Source organism: Monopterus albus, unplaced genomic scaffold, assembly GCF_001952655.1.
Source record: "Monopterus albus unplaced genomic scaffold, M_albus_1.0 scaffold130.1, whole genome shotgun sequence".
NCBI classification, from domain to species: Eukaryota; Metazoa; Chordata; class Actinopteri; order Synbranchiformes; family Synbranchidae; genus Monopterus; species Monopterus albus.
In genome coordinates this window covers 1,107,458-1,127,564 of record NW_018128010.1, presented here as the reverse complement: position 1 = coordinate 1,127,564, position 20,107 = coordinate 1,107,458, and the positions used below count along the sequence as shown (strand labels likewise).

Sequence of the window (20,107 nt, the reverse complement as noted above, 5' to 3'; positions counted from 1 at the left end):
TTTACTCAAGATGTTAGAGTCACTCACACTCTGTCTTTCTTCAGAAAAATGGCCATAAGGACGACATCCTTTGTGTGGCGCATTGTCCCCCATCTCTCCTGGCCACCAGCAGTTATGATGGAGAGATTATATTGTGGAACATGGTTTCTGGGTGTATACTGTCTCGGTTTGTCAGCCCTCCTCCAGCTGAATGCCAGAATGTTGAAGGTGATTTTTGTAGCTTCAGTGTGAATGATGAATATAGTGTATTCAGTGAACTCTCCAGTGCATACGACATTTATCTTGTATGTTTTTCTGTTACACAGGACTTGACACAACTGTTCCATGCATAATTTTTATGAAACACCCCAAGTTACAGCAGTTTTCTTCAGCTACTGCTCTCCTGTCATCTGGGGCCAGGGGTCAGTGTTACAAGCAACGCTAATTACAGGACGTGATTGTACTTTACAGTCTTCCTCGTTGTCTTTCAATACAGTGTTAATTATGCATTTTCTCTTTTAAAGGTTGTATAAATCTCTGGGATGTGCTCAGTGGAGGAAGGTTTGTGAGCAGCTTCAAAGCTGTAAGTTATTTCAATTGACAGTTTTGCTCAGTTTTACTTTTGGATACTAAAAAATGCAATTTTAGTTCTTTTTTCCTATTTTGTCTTTAAAAATTGCTGATTAAAGAACAAGTTAATTCTGGGTTCTGGTTAGTTCTAGGTTTTAAACAACTAGCAGGTATCTGCCATGCATCCGTGTAATGCAAAGCAGGCACCCTTCATTTTGAAAGGCGGGTGAACACTGGGGCATCCAGAACAGTTCTCCCCAAAACCTCCTCTTAAATAAGCACTAATGATCTTTTTAGGCTATAAAACATAAAAAATGTTAATATTTTTCTGAAAAGACACACAAAAACCTTAAAACTACATTTTTGTCTTGCTATCATACCCCAGCTGTGTTTTGTTCCCTAGCAACAATGGCTTTTAACCATTGTAAGGTGCTCTTTTTTCATGTGTTTTCATCTTTTTATGATTAATTTCTACAGTTTATTGGCTGGCTGGCACAGTTTGTGTTATACAATATATCTGATTATTTGGGGAGGATTATTGTCTGAGGGGAACATATTACTGTAGGTCTGTCTGCAGGGAAGCTAACATTTTGTCACCACAGGAAAGATAACAGTTTGACATTAGTGTTTGATTCTGTCTCTTTTATTTTGTTAGTTTGTGTAGGAGAGAGTGTAAAAATGAAAAAGAATGTCGGTGATACTGTGTCTGAAACTTCTGATTTACAGTCTAGATTCCAGCAAAAGGTTACAAAACTGGCTAAAACAGACAACGACACGTTACTATACATTGCTGACCAAATTGGTTACATCTGTGTTTACAACATGGAGAAGATTACACCTGAGCAAAAATCACCAAGAGGTTGCTGCTTTTTTTTTTGCCTTTGCTTTTGATTACACATACCATGTAAATATGAAGTGATGTCAGAACATGCTAAATCACATTTTGAGAGTGTTTATGCTTCTGTTTTTTTGTTTTTTGTTTTAAATTTTATTTAGCCGAAAACTTCTGGCGGGCCCACACCAGGAAAGTTACTGGGTATGTGAAAGAAATACACAACACATACACAACACACCATTCCATGGTCACAAATCCCTCTTCTCATGAATTTAAAATGACTGGGTAACTGCAGTCAAACAGCAGGTAGATTTGGGTTGCGTCCTAATCTTTGAGTTTGTTGTATATTTTAAACTCCCTGTGGGCCCTTCCTTACTGAATACAATTGTTCCCAGTCTGGGGTGTTGATGGCAGCAGGAACAGCACACAGTAACTTCCTCCTGCTGCAGCAGACAAACAAAGTGTAGAAGAGACAGTGTGTGGGAATGTCTCACTATAAACAGACGATCAGTGTAGGTGAGAGGCTGCCTGGGGTGCATCTGCCATTAAATGCACCAACACAGTGGATGATTTAGAGGGTTCTGCCAGAAATGCCTTCTCTTGTTTCATCTCATGTCTCTTTATTTTGGTCCAGTCTGCAGATTGTTGACAATGATCAAGTGCTGCTTACTTCATCCGTTGACTGCACTGTGCGCCTTTGGAGTGCACATGGGGAATTCATAGGTAGGCGTCATTTTGCATCTGTCAGTCCCCTCATTCTAAACATTATTGATGTTCATGCAAACAATATTAGTACAGTGCCTGTGGTGGAAATGCAGTTATTTAACGGCAAATTCATTTCACTGTACACATGGCTGGATTAACCCACAAGGGTAGCCCTGGAGTAAAAATGAGCTATTGAGCCCCCATGGTCCCCCTGTCCTCCCACTCTCTGTGGAGTGTGTAGGTACCCTGTCACCTTCAAGTACCTGTCAAGTACAGTGCACCCTGCAAACTACATGGCAGTTTAATTATGTTTTGCCTAGTGAACCAGCAAACAACCAGAACTCGTACACTAGAGAATTACCTGGCCTCAGATTTAGTGTATGTCACTTACTTTTTGTTAATAACACAATTTCATTTCAGAAACATGCACCATGTAAGTCCAATATTACATAATATATAAATATTTATAGATAGATGTTCACTCTTTCAACCGGTCTGCACATCTTTTTCAGTATTAGTTCATATGAAGCATTTATTTTTCAAAATGTATAATTTGCTGTAAATAAAAATTTGAGTTTTTGTGGGTCTTTGGGAGGCGTGCAGTGCAGTAGGACTGCTGCAGAGAGGCGATTTTAAATGGATTCAGACATTGTGACATTTTAAAAAGCCACAGTTTTTACTGTGTCACATTCTCTCAGCAGCATGTCTTGCAATTTGGCAACACTTTAAATTGGAGTTAAATTGGTCTTTCTCCATAGGGACCTTTGGACAGCCTGAGATCTGGAGTGTCCACATCTCCTCCTCCTGGATGCATCCAGCTGTTCCCTATGAAGTTTTAATTGATCCACTGAGTATGCCAAATCATAAACTTCTGAAAGTAAAAACACAGCTTTCTGATGCCGTCAGTCTTGACAAGAATAGAGAGGGACTGCAGGTGAGCTGCATTATTTCACAAACGACTATCTGATCTGTGTAAGGTATTCTCTCTCTGGCTTCCCCTCCAAATGTTAAAAATGAACTGAACTTTGTCTGCTCCTCTTGTGGTATAATTGCAGTCGGAGATGCACAGTAAGCCGAGACTTCTTCCAACATCCATCAGTGACACAGACATTGAAGAAGATTAAAACGTGTTTTACCCAGAGGGACGCAACACTGGGTGAGTTATCACCATTACAACAGCAAACTCTACTGTACACGCGTTGCAAGTCTTACACCAGCCTCAGCTTAAAAAGCGACAGATTTATATTTAGAGCGAGTGTGTCTTTTTGCATTTAGGACTGTCTTGAAATGACCAGGCACAAGCTACTGAAGCTCTGCACTCTGAAAGGCTTTGATACTGTGGAGCCATCAAACATCAGTGCAAGACCTGACCTCTCCCTCATGGTATTGATCCTCCTCACTATATTGATTGCATTTGGGTAACTGGGTCACTGCAGCATGAAGTACATAAAAAAGAGAATTGGGGGCTCATGTAATTATACACAACTGGCTTTCTCAACAATGGACCATGTAAAGTGAAACAATGAATGAATGAAAGTGTGAAAACGTATGATTGTAACATGAAGATGCTTTGAACTGTTGTGAATTAATAAAGAAGACTAAGAAGTCTGGAAACCTTTTTAACAGAAAACAAACTATTTTAAAACAAATTTCAGGATGTTCTCATTTGTTTGTTGAAATGTAAAATTTAAAAAAATTGTTGAGAAGGGTTGCTACCATTAGACTAGAGCAGCAGTGATTACCTTGACATTCATGACTTCCAGCTGTAAAGCATGTATTTTATTTCAGTACTCCTGAAGTTTAATTGAACTAATTTAGTGAGTGAGTTTATGAAAAACACACACATTTATAAGCAACACTAATTACTTGCCCTCAACCTGACTGAAAATATGATGGAATTAGATGAAAATCAAAAATAAAACTTATCACTTTGTTTTAGTGGCGAATAGAGGCTTTTAGGTATGAGTAGGGGGCACGTGAGATATACTGCAGTCTGTCGTGTGTGCACAAGCTGATTAAAATATCACATGAACTAACAAAATGAGCCAGTGAGGTATATTGGATTGTAAAGTGTCTGTGCATATGATTGTATTTTGCACATTCCATCAAGTAAACAGTCACCATGGTATTTAAAATTTGTTGGGCCATTGTTCATAAACTACAGATCCATGGACACCTTGAAAACCTGAAACTTGTCATCTTTTGTGCAGGCAAACACTCCCAGTGTAGTACCGCCCACCCTCCCCCCACATGGTAAGAGGTCATGCAGTTTAATGTTAATAAACAATAATTCCAGGACTGACCCAGGGGAGATTATATACACCATATTTTTTAATTACAGAGACTATTAGTACTTGGCCCTGCCCTGTAACCTTATTATGCACAGCTCTGGGAGCTCTGAACTATTCAAAAGTCCTCAGTGAGTATAAGCACCTTTTGAGAGAAAGAAAGCATGGTAATTTTCAAAATGGAAGACTAAATATTCTAGGTGTGAAACATCTTAATTATAGGTCATAGCTATGCACAGATCCATTTACTTCAGTTACACCCAGGCTGGAGAGCAATGTGATGTTCAAGTGAAAACCATCCTACGCTGGTACATGAAAGAACTGTGCTGTGTGTTTTTGTACAATGTTATAAAGATTTTCAATATTTAAGGATGTGTTCAACTCTCCAAAAACTGTCCTTTTTCATTTACTGTCACTGGAAAAAAAATTCAGGGTGACATTATTGGTTTTCTCCTTTCTGGCTGTGGGAGACATGCATCTGAATGAAAAACTGCCCTCAAAGGATGTTGGGATCTCTGTTTCTGCAATAGATAGATAGATGGATATTTGTTTAAATTTAAACTGTCAGTGTGTTTTCAATAAATGACTGCCATTCTTACATGCATTCTTGTTTTTGATCATTAAAGATCAAAATACAACACAAAACAATTTGATATGGTGTATATATGACAGAAAGTGTGTATGATTTAATGTTGTTTAAGTGTAGCATGTCAGGGTTAGACATGGCTTAGCCAAAAGTGGAAAAAGCCTTCCTGTCAAATGTATTTCACGACTGAGAGAATATGCAAAACAACCACTATTTAACTTTTATCTGGACTCCTCGTATACAGAGAACCTTGCTGCAAGTCGAGTAGCAGGAAATACAGACAACTAATGATGCTTCATAAGCCTGCATTCAAAATTAGCTCTATGACACCTAAATGCACTGAAGCCATTCTTAAAATTACTGGTAGTTGTAAAATTACCAGTAAAATTAAAATTACTGTGTTTGATGTGTAAAAATTCCTGCTTTGTTTTCAGCTGAATTCATGTGATATCACATTTGAGTACATGCTGGCACCTAGCAACATACACTGTTTGTTTTGGGACCAAAATATAACACAAGTAGCCCAGCATTACCATGTTCTCCAGAGAATAGAACAGCACAATTATCCAACTAACTCACTAAGTGTATTTACAGGCGCAGTACACCAGTGTGTTCAATTACTGTGGGTAATTAGCCTCCCCTCGCTCAAACTGAAATTATGCTGGGAAAATATGATGTAGCCAATTTCTATGTGTTAATGATAGAATGAGGTGTAAGTTGTCAAACTCTAACATATTCAACTTAAATCAAAGGCGAGTGAGACAGTTGCCAATGAACAGCAGTCTGTACTCCCACACAGCCCTGAGAAGAGGTTTGTCAAGCAAAAAAATAAAAAACAAAGGCACCTGAGTGGGTGTATCATGTATCATGGGTTTGTATGACAGTAAAATCAACAAAAAGAAGTGTAAGGGGGGAAAAGACTTTGATAAATTGGTTCCTGTTTCTTGTCGTGTACAAACACAGCATCCGACTGAAAAGGTTAAATCATTAAAACTGTACAAACCAGTAGGGACATAAACCCTGGGTCCTGAGTGACCTTTTTCACAACAGACACTTGACAGACTTGACACTGCATAAAAAGCACCCCAGTGTTATTCAAAGCATTAACAATGGCAGCATCCCATTTAGGTGCACCACATCCAGGGGCCACTGGCACAGGTTAGTGGGAGATCTGAAGCGGTGGCAAGAAAAACTGTCTGCTGTAAAAACAAAACAAACAAACAGGGGGATTGTTAACTATTCATATTCAGAGTACTGTTTTACAGCTAAAAAGGATTTGTATAATTACACACAAAAAAAACTAAATTTATACTTCCGGTCTATTTCTTTCAGCATTGTTTTTTGTTTTGCAGCATTTAGATAATCATGTGGTGAGATAAAACGTGCATCTATTTGAGCAGTTCATTAAATGAAATGTGAAAAAGTAAAATATAATTGTACAGGCTTTTAGTTGGCTATAGTCAAAAACAATTAGAAGGGGATGGCTGTGTTGCATGGACCCCTGACTACAGCTGCAACAATTAATCAAGTGGTTGGTCTATGGAAGATTAATCTGAAAATAACTGATTAATCAATAAAATACTTTCTTAAAGGCCAAACATTTGCTGGTTCAGCTTCTCCAATGTGAGGATTTCCTGCTATCTGATCTGAAGGCATTTGAAAGTGACATTTTAAGGATGTTTAAACAATCTGTTGACCAAATAGACTATAAGATCCTGGCTATGGCCTTGTCAGAGCTCTTTCTGTTGAATAAGGTGCAGTTCTGATCAAACTATAAGGCTTGGTTATTAAAATAAAAATTCTAAAAGAAGATGATGCTTTTGCTACACTGTCTGTTTCGTCCTTATATCATCCAAAACTGAATCTCCAACAAAATTCTATTTCCAGCTCTAGTGCTCAGAAGCAGGAGTTTCTCTGGAGCTCATGTGTATGGGGTTGTTTGGTGTCCCCCCCCCCCCCCCTTCATCTGCGCGGGCTGCCCGTCAGCCCAGTTCAGTGAGCTCATCCCGCCAGCAGAGCGCGTCCCTGCGCCTTGCACAGAAAGTGGAGCTGCCTCCTACCAGAGCACAAACCCACTCCCCGATTTCCGTGAAACTGTGAAAAGGAAAAGCCCTCTTGGTTCTTTCAAACACTGCCAGAAAGCCTGTGCACCGAGAGCTTTCTTCATCACCTACACTGCTCACAGGACTCTGCCAGGATGCTGTGGAACAACCCTCATAGCGGGCACATAGTGGCAGGCTGTTTGTTGTTCCTCTCCTTCTGTAAGTCCTCACTTCACTTTCTAATCCTCATGTCAGGGGGCTCAGAGCAGACAGCTGTGAGGGACGTAATGACAGCCTCAACAGTAAACAGTGTGTCCTGATTTCTGAGGTGACGCTTGTGTTCGGACAGAAGCGACAGTGTAGCGCTGGACCCCGCGTTTCCAGCGGCAGGAAGAGACCAGCATTTCTAGAACTGTTGGAGAAGTGCGGAGCCATGATTCGCCTCAACTTCCTGAGGAGTTGAAAGGCGATTTTCACGTACCGGCTGCCATGTGGGTTTATGCACACTAATGGCTGTAAGTTTAAGTTAGAGTTACTCATATGCAAAGGTTTTTATAACCCGGGTTTTAGGAATCACGGCATTCCCCCTGAAACCAGTTCTCACTCGCAACAAGCTGCGTTACGCGGCTTCTTCCCGACACATCGGCGCTGCTCTGGTGGGAGCCAAGCCCGGGGATGAATGCACCTCCGGAAACAGCCAGTGCAAGCTTTACGAAGTGGGAGTTTCTCTGTCACTCGGGATGTGCATCAGGAATTTAGCAGCACAAGTAGATTAAGCAGATTAAACGACAGCTGCATTAACAAAGCTTTTTTGGTGCCATAAGGGTGAAAAACCATATCCACAGAATTACCAGCATTATGAAAGAGTGGTAATGTAGGCTATTTGGTTTAAAATTTCTAGTTGCTGGAGCAAATGAGGTGAATTTTAGATCACAGTTTTTAAAAAGCACGTTTTAACCACTAATTAACTTTTCATATAATATGTGTCTTTCACCTTTAAGGAGAAAGATCTGCATATAATATGTTATACACATATGGAAGAGTATCCGTGATGTGTGGTGCATTGGTGGGCTGCACTGGCCCAGTGTACCATGTGGATGCCCCCCCCGACCACAATGAGATAAATACCGATAGCAGGAGAGTCTGCCTGTCCTGCTGGTACTGGAAATTGTTGCAAGAAAAAAAAAAAAAGACCAGATTACAAGGATCTGTAAATTTTTTAGTGCTGCAAGAAAGGGCAACATCTGCTTGGATAAAATAGTTCAGGAATTATTAATTATTGTCGTGTTCCAGGCCAACAGTCCCACTATCTCTGGAACTTAATGGTTCTTTACATAAAGAAAGCAGTGGTATAAAATGAAACAAAGAGGAATAAAGTACAAGTATTCTATCATACACTGTTGCCATTGAATTTGTAATTGTATCATGACTGAATTGAATTGTAGACACCATATCGTGCAATGAATTGTATCAAGAAAAAAAAATCTTTGTCCCATTCCTACCACAGAATGAGTTAAAATACAGTGTAAGTGTAGGTTTAAAACTGATTATCCCAGGTCGAAACCAATAAATATTAAATATTGCCTTGTTCCAGGCCAACAGTCCCACGTATCTATGAATCGTAATGCTGCAAACACTTGCTACCACTCACAATGATTTAATATTCCAATGCACAGTATGGTCTGTACAATTCAGTTCAGTCATGATACAATTAAAAATTCAATGACAACAGTGTATGATGGAATACTTGTACTTTATTCCTCTTTTTTCTAGTACTGATTTCTCTATGTAAAGAACAACCAGATAGTTAGGCTCTATTATTAGTGGTAAAAAGATGTAATGTTGGCTTCTAGTTTACCTGAAGATTTGGTCAATTAGCCAGAACATATACACTACTTTGTCTTAAGCTTGCGGATATGTCAGCCTTACAGAACAGTCTGGGCAGTATGGGGAGCCATGGTCCATGCTGCAATCTACCGGTTCCCTGTGCACAAGCAAAAGCTGTGTTTGTGAGTTTGGCACAGAGTCAACCACATTTAGCTGGGCATCAGACTCAGACAAGGCCAATTGTCTGCTCTCCCTGTATGTAATATTCATGGACCTAACATCAAGGCACAGTCGAGGTCTGGAGAGTGTGCAGTTGGGTGGCATTAGGGTGCCACCTCTGCTGTTTTTCAATGATGTCGTCCGTGAGGCTTCAGCACATTGTCATTTCTGAGATGCACTGGACTGGTTTGCAGCTGAATGTGATGCAGTTTGGATGAGGAGCAGCAGCTCCACTCCAGTCCACACAGGCAACATTTCAATTGTGCCTCATGTAGTAGGTCAGCAAAGTCTTAATTTGAAAATAGATATGTGGATGTGAGTTGGTTCTATATAAAAAACACTCAAGTGTATTTGCTTTTAATATGTGTGAGCTTAGTGAAATGCCTAAATGAAGCATTTATTGTGGTTGTGGTTTGGTGCCTGTTGTCTAAATGTATTTATTTATGTAAAAAGTGAACATTAATGTTACTTGGTTGGTCAATTCCCAGTGGTTATAAATCCTTTTTCAGTTTCAACATCCCAAAAGGGACAGATTTAACTATGTTGACTTTATGAAAAAAGTTAGCTGCCGTAATCTGGCTGCTTCAATTCAGGTGTTTTAGGGCTTTATTTAGAGGTGACAGTAATAGGACTGTGGGATTAATGGTGGTGAAAAGAGAGCCTGGCCACTTAGAGAAGCTCTCAAAGCTATCATCTCAAGTTTTGGGCAGTGACTGAAGGAATGAGATTGTGGACCCGAGTGGCCAGGATGAGTTTTCTCTGTGACAGGGTGAGTGATTCAGGAGGACTTCAGGGTCCAGCTGCTGCTCTGGCTCATCCACAGTGAGAAAGTTTGGCTGAAGCAGACCACGCACCTGATGTAGATGTGCCCCTGAGACGCCTCACGCATTCAGACCCAGGATTTACTGTATATCTCTGACTGGTCTCGGAGCGCATGCTTGTGGATCCCACAGGAAGTGCTGCTGAGGGAGGGTCTCCTCTGTGTACTTGCCTTTGCACCACACTCCTGACTGAGCTACTTTGACTCAGGGATGTTACCAATGGATATTATTGGTTTATACATCAATGTAATCAAGTACTTTAATTTGCCAGGTATTTAATTTCCCTGATCAACAATAAACAGGCTTTTATGTCTGGTTATTTTATACATTAACAGTTTACTTCCTGTAAAAAGGTTCAGGATATTCATCAATGTTGTGATTATAACATTTCATATATGGCGATATAGGATTTTGACCCTACTGTCAAACCCTAGTGGTGCTTAGAAACACTGAAGACAAAATAATGATTTGCCTTTCCTTGTAAATACCAGGCAGTTGTGGTTCAAAACACTCAAATAATGATTTGCCTTTCCTTGTAAATACACTCTCTTTGCCAGGCAGTTGTGGTTCAAAACACTCAGAGTAGAGAGGAAGTCATTTTGTCTGTTTATTGAAGACAAATTTTAAATCACTTAATGACAAATGATTTCAGATACCATACCGTGTTGACGTTTTAGTTTTATTTTTTACTTGATTTACGGCCATATTCATTAACTCACTAAAGGTGTAAATTGTTTTTATTGAAACGCACCTTTCAAAACATACAAGGAAGGTGTATATGAAACATCCTAAGCTAAAAATAGGAGGCTAACTGTCTGCTTGAGTCAGGATAAAAAGTTTAATATACGAGTGCCAGATGAAGTCTGTGCTTCCTGCATACCTAACAGTTTGTGGGACAGTTTGCAAAAATACAAATCAGATGTACTATGACAGCTGTATGTACAGTACAAACTTTGTGCCATCTGTGCCTGTCCTTTGAGGAGCCACGTTTAATGTTTGCTGCCTGTGTCCTCACACAGTGTTATATTTTTTCCATGAAATAATTACACTACAATATAAAAATAGGTTTGTTGTTATGTTACGTTTATTTTTCACTAGTAGGGACGAGAGAGTGGGAACCAGCGCTCACTTTAACAAACCCTCAATTCTACGTCAACTTGAGATGTTCAGACTGAACAGAAGCAAATTTTAAAGAGAGAGCGATTCTCCTGTACATGTTCTAGGCAACACAAATTGAGGTCAAGACAGGTCTGTAAGAGTTGAATGTTTCACTTTCAGCTGTGCGCCTCCACTCCTCGAAAGCACAGAGACTAGAAGGAAACCGAGTGGCCATAACAGAAAGAATTGGGAGTTCTTGATACATTTTTGAGATCAGTCCTTGTCTGAGCTGTCACACTTTCGCTGGCACAGATCCTGATTGTTGCACAAATTCATCCATGTAGAATGATTCGGCAGACTCCCAAAATAAGTTAAATAAAAGTGTGTTGTTTTTTTTGCCACCTACTGCCAATGTTTGAAAAAATCTTTCTATCATATCTGAGCAAGGCACAACTATGGGCAAGGTTAAATAAAGATCATGGATATGTTTGAAATAAAAGAAAAAAGCCAAATGTTAATTGAACATTTGTGCCTGGTGTTAGACACCCGTCTTGCCACATGCCCGTTCACCACCCTGACCTCCACACTATACTTTCTGTGTAGCTGCACGTAGGGCGAACAGCTTCCTGAATTGGCAATGAACACTGGACATTAATCACAAGCTGCAGAATCATCCAGTATGGACATACTGTAATTCCTATGTCCTTGTGTAGACTCTGCAGACCCATGTCAGTGCATACATTGCCAGTTAGCAAACAGCTACAGCTAACTTCTGTACAGTCATTACATATGCTACAGTAGAGTAGGCTGTGGTTAATGCAGACTTCAAAACACTGCAGCCATCGAATTTTCATGAACAAAACAAAATCAAAATGAACTTTTGTTTACATCTTAATGCTGAAAGCAGAGCAACATGAAAATCCCATTTGTGTCCACTTTGTACCCGCTCATAGAATTTACGTTGATTCACCTTTTATTTCAACCTTTCTGAAGGTTTGACTCTATAGAATACAGTATAGTACAGCACAGTGTTCGTGTGCAAACCCGAGTGCTGAGCTGCTGATTTTAGTAGGGGTTGGCAAGTCCTGGATCCCAGTTTAATGGCCCTTAGCTTGGGGATGTTTGTGCACTGGTCTCTGGGTATCTGACATATCAACACTGTGATGCTATAACTTTTGATTTTATTGTCTTGCTAGATTAAACAACTTTGTTTTTGGGGACCGGTGTGGCAGCAGCTGGGGCTCTTCACGGTTCAGTCTCTTCGGGAGCCTTTAGTTGTCCCATTTTTCTTTGAATACTCCACAAGGACATGGTGATTATCAGAGCTCTTTTAAAGCTGACACTGTGGATAATTAGCATTCAACTTAATGTAATACACCTGCCTTTGTTAATGGGATTTAGTTACTTCAAAGTACTTTCATGTGGTATCTCTGTTTTTTCAATTCCCTCTGTCCCCATTTAATTCTGGATGAAGTGGAAGTGAAGTCAGATACCAATTGTCAAACAAGTAAATTGCTGCTCAGTTACTATCAAGATGTTACACTGCGGACAAGTAGTTCTAGAGAATGAAAGACAACTGTAATTTTGTAAAGTATGCATCCACTTTCCTTTGTGGTCAAATTCTTTAAATTCTCATAGCACGCATATAGTACCGACCTGATTCCCTCCTATTGTTATGGGCAGTGTTTCTTGGGTAATTGCATCAGACTTCGGCTTTTATTACAATGACAATGTAAACTGAGTATCTTGTGACCTTTCATCATGTAGTGATTTTCAGATTTTCTCAAATCAAAGTAAGCAAGTTCCCCTCGGTGCGGCTCTGTTGAAAACGTGGTTGGAAACAACAGACTTGATTATGCAGGCTGTGGAGGCGATGAGATGGAGGTGTCCCCATCAGCACTGACATTACATAGGGACTCAATCCACCCCCCACCCCCCACCCACCCTCGTGTGTCTCTTCTTCTCCCTCCCATCTCAAGTATAAGCCATGAAAAGATGGCAAGTTTGAGCAAATGTAGCAGAATGTGCTGTGAACTTGAATGGATTCCTTTAGCAAACCTGGCTTCATGCCAAACGTTGCATTTTTAATGCTGACAGAAACTGGGATGCCAGACGACAATGTAGTCGCTGCTTGCTTATGATTTGCTGGGTCAGAACTTCACCTGACAATTATAATGTGTGGTCATTGGATAATAATGTGTTTGCCATGTGTTTTAGCTGGTTTTTCTGTCCTTGGTAAAAAAAAAAGGCAGCATAAGGCAAATGATTGATATATTTCTCGCACTGTACAGTTTAATGTCTTTAGTTGCTCCTTTTATCATCCAGCACAGGCTTTTTTCCTTTAGGAGATGTATGTTTTGTGTGATAGAGTACACTTGTTGTACTGTAATTGTTTGAGGGGGTTGCTAAGAACAAACCAGCTAACAGCTGTTTAAATAGGAACAAGTTCAGAACAGGAATTTTTCAGTACTGACTTTGAGCTTGACTGTTTGACCAGCTTGACCATGACTATAGTTGACAAAACTGTTTCCACTCAAGGTCTGTTTACTTGTATCTTCTTGAGCTTTCAACCATATCACATGTTCTTCACCCAGACAAACGTTGTTCAGATGTCATGTAATTGTAGATGTCCAAACTTTCCATATGTTGTTCAATAATCAATAATATTAACAGCATTATTTGTATTATTACTTGGTTATTTGCTGTTATTATTATTATTATTACTAATATTATTAACTTTACATAAACATTTTTAAATAAGTCAAAACTGATTGGAAAACATGTAAAGTCTCTGCTGATATCTGAAGACACAGCTCTATACTGAAACATTGTGTAGTTGTTTCTCTTCCTGGTTGAGCTAAAGGATCATCAACAGCTCCTCATTTGTGAGATTACTTTCTCTTATTTGAGGCATATTCTGAGCTGCCTTCATTACAGAAACACTCTTTTTATTGTAAACCACAGATAGCAGTGTCCTCTTGTCACGCCAAACAAAAGAAAGTAAAGAATGTGTGAAAATCAGATCTCCCTTTGAAAATTCTGTGTGTGAGCTGATGAAGACCTGAGGTGTAATCACTGTTTTAATGTGGGTATTCTGCTCTTTTATAAACATAGTTTTGAAAGGAACACAGGGAAATAATATTCCTTTGACTCAGTTGACGAATTTGGACTGTTTGAAAATTGGCTAGCATCCATTGTTGTTTTTGGTGCTTTCATGACTAAAATAATTAGGTTCATTACATTGTTTGTACTGATCCGGTGGCTTTACTCCAGGCTTTACACACAGAAGTGTTTTGAAGTTAACTCGGCTCTTTGAATAATTTAAGAAGCGAGTTCCTTAGCAGTGAATGGAATTAATGTCTGTCCAAATTACTGCAGAATGGGTCATGAAAGCAAAGTTACACAGGCTGCATCGATGGTATGAAATATGTACATTTATTCTGGACTTTATGGCTGTGTCTGGGATGTTGGGTGACAATAGATTTTCAGCTGCCTTGTTCCGAGAAAACATATCTGTTGCATTTAGGTTTTAATCAGTCGCCCTGTAATGGCTGCTGCAGCCAATCAAGAGAGAAAATGTAACTCCTTTCTTGCTTTTATTGCCTAATTAAAGTCAGATGTAAAGCTGACTAATGTCGGGGTCTGCATGCAGCCTGATTTATTACAAACCAGTGCATAAATTCATTCTTCGTGATGCCGCTGTTTTTGTTGTATTGATTTGAAATCCTGGGAATCTTTCTGCTTGAAATTGTCAGAATTTCAAGAATAGACCATATGAATAGACTTGGCTCTTATTACAAACTTGGATAGACGACTAGTGTGTTGCATTCATGATAAATAAATTATTAAATATTTTCATTTTTTATAAATAATAACATGAGTCAGGTAAAACCATCTGAATCATGAGCCTTGTCTGAATGTGGTAGAGAGGTGACCTGATGCAAAGGAAAAAAGGAGATGGTCCAGTTTAAAAGGATTCATTGCTGCCTGCATCATTATTCAAAATTCTATCAGTATTTTTCTGTTTCCATTACAGGTCACAGTAATTCTGCTGCTGGCACATCAGGAAAAGGCTCACAGGTAAGAAAAACAGCTGACATATGATTCTTTAGTTCCTGTGTGCAAACTAGTCTAAATCCTCATGCTATTGCTGTTCTGTTGGTAATTAGTGTTAATCATTTATTTCCTGGTCTCCTCACCTCTATTAAAGCCTTAATTACCTGACCATCTCAAATAAACAGCCTGATTATTGGCCTCTAGTTCAGAAGTTTAATTCGCTCTGCAGTGCAAACCAATTTGCTTTTTACTCAACTGCAAGTTTCCTTGATTTTTGCTTTTTCTACGTCTGCAGTTGCTGCTCGATGAATAATTAAAATGTTCCGTAGCTGAGACGATTTTGACAGTAAGCCTCCTGGCAGGGCTGCTTAGCATCACAGAAATAGAAAATTATCGTCTTGCTTTTTACTCATGTCAACTACTTTTTCTGCCGAGGAAGTTTTGCCCTTTCCTTTCCTTTTCATTTGTCTCACATTGCTTCTAATCACCTAAACCTCCTATGTGATCCAAGTGAAATTAAAAACAAACATCCTGAAACAGTTGGTTTTCTGTTACTGTAGATGACATTTATGAGAAGATATTGACTTCAAATTTTAATTAAAAAAAGTTTGTTTAAACCTGTTTTCTTTACATAACTCTGCCACATTACCTTTTAAGAAGTTATGCTCAGTCAAACATGCTCAATCTTATTTTTTTTCTTTTCTTAATCAAAGAACAATTAAGGACAGCTGCCTGTCAGAGTGATAAAACAAAGTTTTAAATGGCATCTGTTCAGTTGAAGAAACCCATTAGAGAATGAAAGAAATAGTGTTTTTGCAATAATGGGAAACATAATCATGAATAAAATTCATGCCTAATGTGCTGGAAAAAAGATGAGAGACTGGTTTATAGAGTTCCTTTTTGTCTTAACTCTTATAATGCAATGTCTTCAGAAAGCCTCAGAAAACATCTCAAAGTTTATTTCTGTCTTCTTTTCTGATCTTGACTCTGACTGACTGTGTCTGCTAGTGCTTTTGAGATCTCTACGGGGGGTTGTTGTCCTGTAACCATGCGGCCATGATGGTAACTTGTATTATAATAATAATAATAGATTATTAACAATGAAGGGTCCCTATTGCATTTGCATTTTATCCAATATCACTAAATGTTGACGAGTGTTTCCCAGACAGAGTGCTGGCCGTTTTACACGTTGTCTCAGACATTCATCATATGTTTTTTTTTTGTTTTTTTTTTACAACCAAGCGCATCTGCAAAGTGGAAACCAGGTTGTTTCCTCATTTTTAGACCACCTGAGCTTTAGAACAACATTAACAAATTAGAAAGGAATACAGATTTTTAGGTCATGGAATTGCTCCAGTTTAGTTAACAAAAGCCATGGAATTTACATCAGGGCCACGGTGGGAGAGACCTGGCAGTTATTTACATACATTGTATTTTATAACACATGATTATAAATTAATGGCCAATTGCTAAGTAAAGCAATTAATTAATTCTCTTTCTACAGAGGATTATTGACTTTGTAAAAATGTTGCACTATGTAGAACCTCTTTGTCATTTAAAACTAATATATAAATTTGTTTGACGATCTGAAACATTACAGTGTGACAAACATGCAAAAAGATAAGAAATCAGTAAGGGGGCAAACACTTTTTCACACCACTGTATATGCTTATGTACAACACATCATATTATGCAAAGCTTCCAAATCAAGAATACATGTATTTTTTGTGATTTGGACGGTCAAAAAAGTTATTTTGACTCTTGTCTCTGCAGTTCATTTTAACAAAGATATTTTCTTGTTTTGTTGGTGCCAGATATTTCCGAGAAACGGTTCTTGAGAATGTCGGCGCACATCAGCTTTAACTCATGCAGTTGTTAAACATGAATGATGTTCCTCTCAACTATACTGTAAAAAATGTTGCTCTTTATAGTACTTTCACCCATTTATCTGTTTTTGTTTGTTGTGGATTTGAAGGCATATTTCTTATCTTTCAGTCAGCCACTGATTTTGTTTTGCAGGTGTCACCATGATTTTGCTGAGCTGTATTGTAACTTATAGAGCCAAAAAAAACCCACTATGGTGCAAACTGTTTTGCAGTCTTTTGTGTTATTGCATGTCAGTGGGAATTATGTCGTTCTTCACAGAATTCAACAACAATCATAGATGTGTTGTGTACAGCATCTACCAGTTGGCATCCTTGTAGGGTAATAAAAATGTGTTAATGGATTTAAAACATCATAGTGCGCTTTGGAAAAAGTTGGCAGCATTATGTAGACCTACATGTTCTGCATTTAATGCAGTCAATCGACCAATGTAGTCCTTTAAACCACTGTTTGATCAGAGCTTATTTCTCATGATTGATGGGCCAGATGGCCAGCTTAGAAGTTTTGGCGTTGCATAAGAGAGGGTTCCTCGATGACTTCAAACAGCTGGGCTCATCCCATCATGATTAAAACCTTGTTAAATCTACAAGGGCTCCTGCAGTGTGTGTGCTATGGACCACAGACCTCAAAGCCATATCAAACTTGCAACAACATGTTTGTAAAATTGAGAAATACATTTTCACTGTCATTCTGCAACCAGTTGTTTGCTCCTTTCCAATGGAGGAAAGGATTTGAAACGCTACAGGCTCTGCTTTGATCAACAGGGTTGTATGTGACATTGCTACAAGAAGCTGCTGCCATGTACCAGTTGTAAACATCCCTGTGTAATATTTGGTAGTAGTCTTTGAATACAGTCCGTGCCTTGCATGTGAATCAGATTTAATCCCACTGGAAGATGGTCTAAAGCCTTTGATGACTGGCATCAGTTTGAACTTAGAATGACTTGGACAAGCCAACAAAGGCAAGTAGAGGTACTGTGACTATCTGCCGCTTTAAAAACCGCTTGAACAACAAGTATACTACAAGTTTGCTAATGTCAGCAGAGGTTGGTCTCCTGCACTCAGAATACTCCTGTACAGTGAGACGATGGATGCAAGAGGACTGCACACTGTGAGAAATGGTTTAGAAATGAAAACAAATTGCAGGGCAAGAAGCTTTATTGTGAAGGTGTTGACTTGACCTTCAGGCGATATCGGAGAAAAAAACAACAAGAAACCATACAGCCTACACAAGGACTCAACCAAAACAGTGGACGTAATTGAAAGTGCTGATCTTTGGGAGACATTGAGTTGTTTTATGTGTTTTCTAGTCTAAATAGTTGCTTCACAAAGTTCCATAGCACAAAAAAAGGTGTGTTCCACAACACCATCCCTACTCATTCCAAAACTATATACTATCTTTGTGAACTGGTAACCCAGATAAGGAGGCGTACATGCTTATTTCCCAACATGTGGCTACATAAAGCATTGAATTCCTTTGTCCTCTGAAGGGTAAAGATCTTCATCTCTGTGTAAAAGAGCTCCCAAACAACATTTAGCAAAGGTAGTCACTACATGTAAATTTAGATTCTAGATTTAGATGTAGATTTAACCCCACTGGAAGACCATCTTCCAGTGGGGTTAAATCTGATTCCATGCAAGGCACGGACTGTATTCAGAGACTACTACCAAAAATTACACAGGGATGTTTACAACTGGTACATGGCAGCAGTATCTTTGCATTGGGCAGTTGTTGCAGGAAAATCAAACTCAAAAGCAGATTTGTGAGTTTGATGTGTAACTCCTCAGCAATGACCTTATCTCAGCAGAACAGACAAGACTCTTTTTCTGAAATTACAAACCTGTATGCATGTTCATCTGATGAGCTCTCTGCACTCAGACAAATGCTAACAGTTTGCCTAGCAGTACAAAATCATCACGGCATCGATTATCTGAAAGCATTTCAGCTCATAGTACAGTACAGTAACTATTTACTGAAATCACATTTGGTTATTGCTGAAGTAGAAATGTTTTTTTAATCTGTACTTTAATTATTGAAAGGAAAAGATAATCTTTGGGAAACATTGTCTGTGCAAATTCTCAGTCATCCAGGTCATAGTATGCTGAAAAAACTTAGCTAGAAGGCATCTGGATGTAGTTTTGGGTAGAAGACATCACTTTTCACATGTTGGTGTTTGTGCCTGATAACAGCTTGTAGCATGGATAGAGTGTGCTGTATCAGCAATTGAGGAGTAAAGACCACTAACATCTAAATATACACTGCTTAATGTGCTGCAGCTAACTGGCTAATTAGCCAACTTGCAGACTGATGTTAATGGTGCACTTTTCTTTGGTTTGTCTGGTGGCTCAGTGAACAAGCTGTTGTTAAAGAAGTGCTGTCCTGATGGTATTCTCAGAATCTCCATCAGTTGGTTAGAAGTACAATGGTGTTTTATATTGGGTTTTCAGATCTCAAGAGTTAATTATCTTTTCCAGATTAATATCTGGAAAGCCAATGCATTAGTGCCAGTTAGCTGCAGCACATTGTTTGTGGCTAAAATTTGGTCAGAACATCTTTTGGCCATGTTATGTAGGGGCCAGGGAGCACACTGTGACCCTAAATAACTGATAACAACAAGGACATGACAGTAACCTTTGCCTCACTGCTGTAGACAACCAGATTTGGACCACTGTCAACTCTTTTGTGCAGCCTGGTTGCTTGTGTTGGAAACCGTTTTTCCTGTGCTTAGAAAAACAAAGCTGGATCCTTCGGTGTACGGTCGAACTGAGTAAGAGTGCCCCTGTTGAAATGTTTTACTATGTGTGAAATTGTGGCATTATCAACTTTATGGAATAACACATAAGTGAACCGTACCGATACTGAAATTAATGGACCTGAAAAAAGAGAGAAGTAAAACACATTAAAGCTTGTGAGACTAACAAATTACTTTATTTGTTAAAATAGATAAAAACTAAAGCACAGACTATAGCACCATAAACTGATGCAACAGAATCGTCAGGCAGTAGATTGCACCGGACATACAGGGGTTAAATACTGCAATTTATCCCACTAATTGCATTACCTTGAAAATGTGAAATGTAAATGCTAGACATAAGTCTTTCATTCCCACTTTTGTTCTGGATTATTAATGAAGCTGAGCCGCTTGTTCTTCCATCCATCCATCCATCCATTTTCCTCCGCTTATCCGGGACCGGGTC

At 39.0% G+C, this 20,107-nt stretch overlaps 2 protein-coding genes across 3 annotated transcripts in view; both read left to right on the top strand.

Annotated features, from left to right (window-relative positions):
- Positions 1 to 4,937, top strand: part of wdr95 (WD40 repeat domain 95) — a 20,050-nt gene extending 15,113 nt beyond the window's left edge. For both annotated transcript variants that reach the window (XM_020613108.1, XM_020613109.1), the window contains exons 23-31: positions 45 to 207; positions 306 to 401; positions 504 to 562; positions 1,276 to 1,408; positions 1,546 to 1,585; positions 2,019 to 2,107; positions 2,848 to 3,023; positions 3,145 to 3,245; positions 3,365 to 4,937. In XM_020613108.1, the coding sequence (XP_020468764.1) occupies positions 45 to 207; positions 306 to 401; positions 504 to 562; positions 1,276 to 1,408; positions 1,546 to 1,585; positions 2,019 to 2,107; positions 2,848 to 3,023; positions 3,145 to 3,213 (825 nt within the window). In that variant the 3' untranslated portion in view covers positions 3,214 to 3,245; positions 3,365 to 4,937. The remainder of the gene's footprint in view (positions 1 to 44; positions 208 to 305; positions 402 to 503; positions 563 to 1,275; positions 1,409 to 1,545; positions 1,586 to 2,018; positions 2,108 to 2,847; positions 3,024 to 3,144; positions 3,246 to 3,364) is intronic.
- Positions 4,938 to 6,947: 2,010 nt separating this feature from the next.
- Positions 6,948 to 20,107, top strand: part of b3glcta (beta 3-glucosyltransferase a) — a 55,304-nt gene continuing 42,144 nt past the window's right edge. The window contains exons 1-2 of the mRNA XM_020613128.1: positions 6,948 to 7,224; positions 15,007 to 15,050. Of these exons, the coding sequence (XP_020468784.1) occupies positions 7,161 to 7,224; positions 15,007 to 15,050 (108 nt within the window). The 5' untranslated portion in view covers positions 6,948 to 7,160. The remainder of the gene's footprint in view (positions 7,225 to 15,006; positions 15,051 to 20,107) is intronic.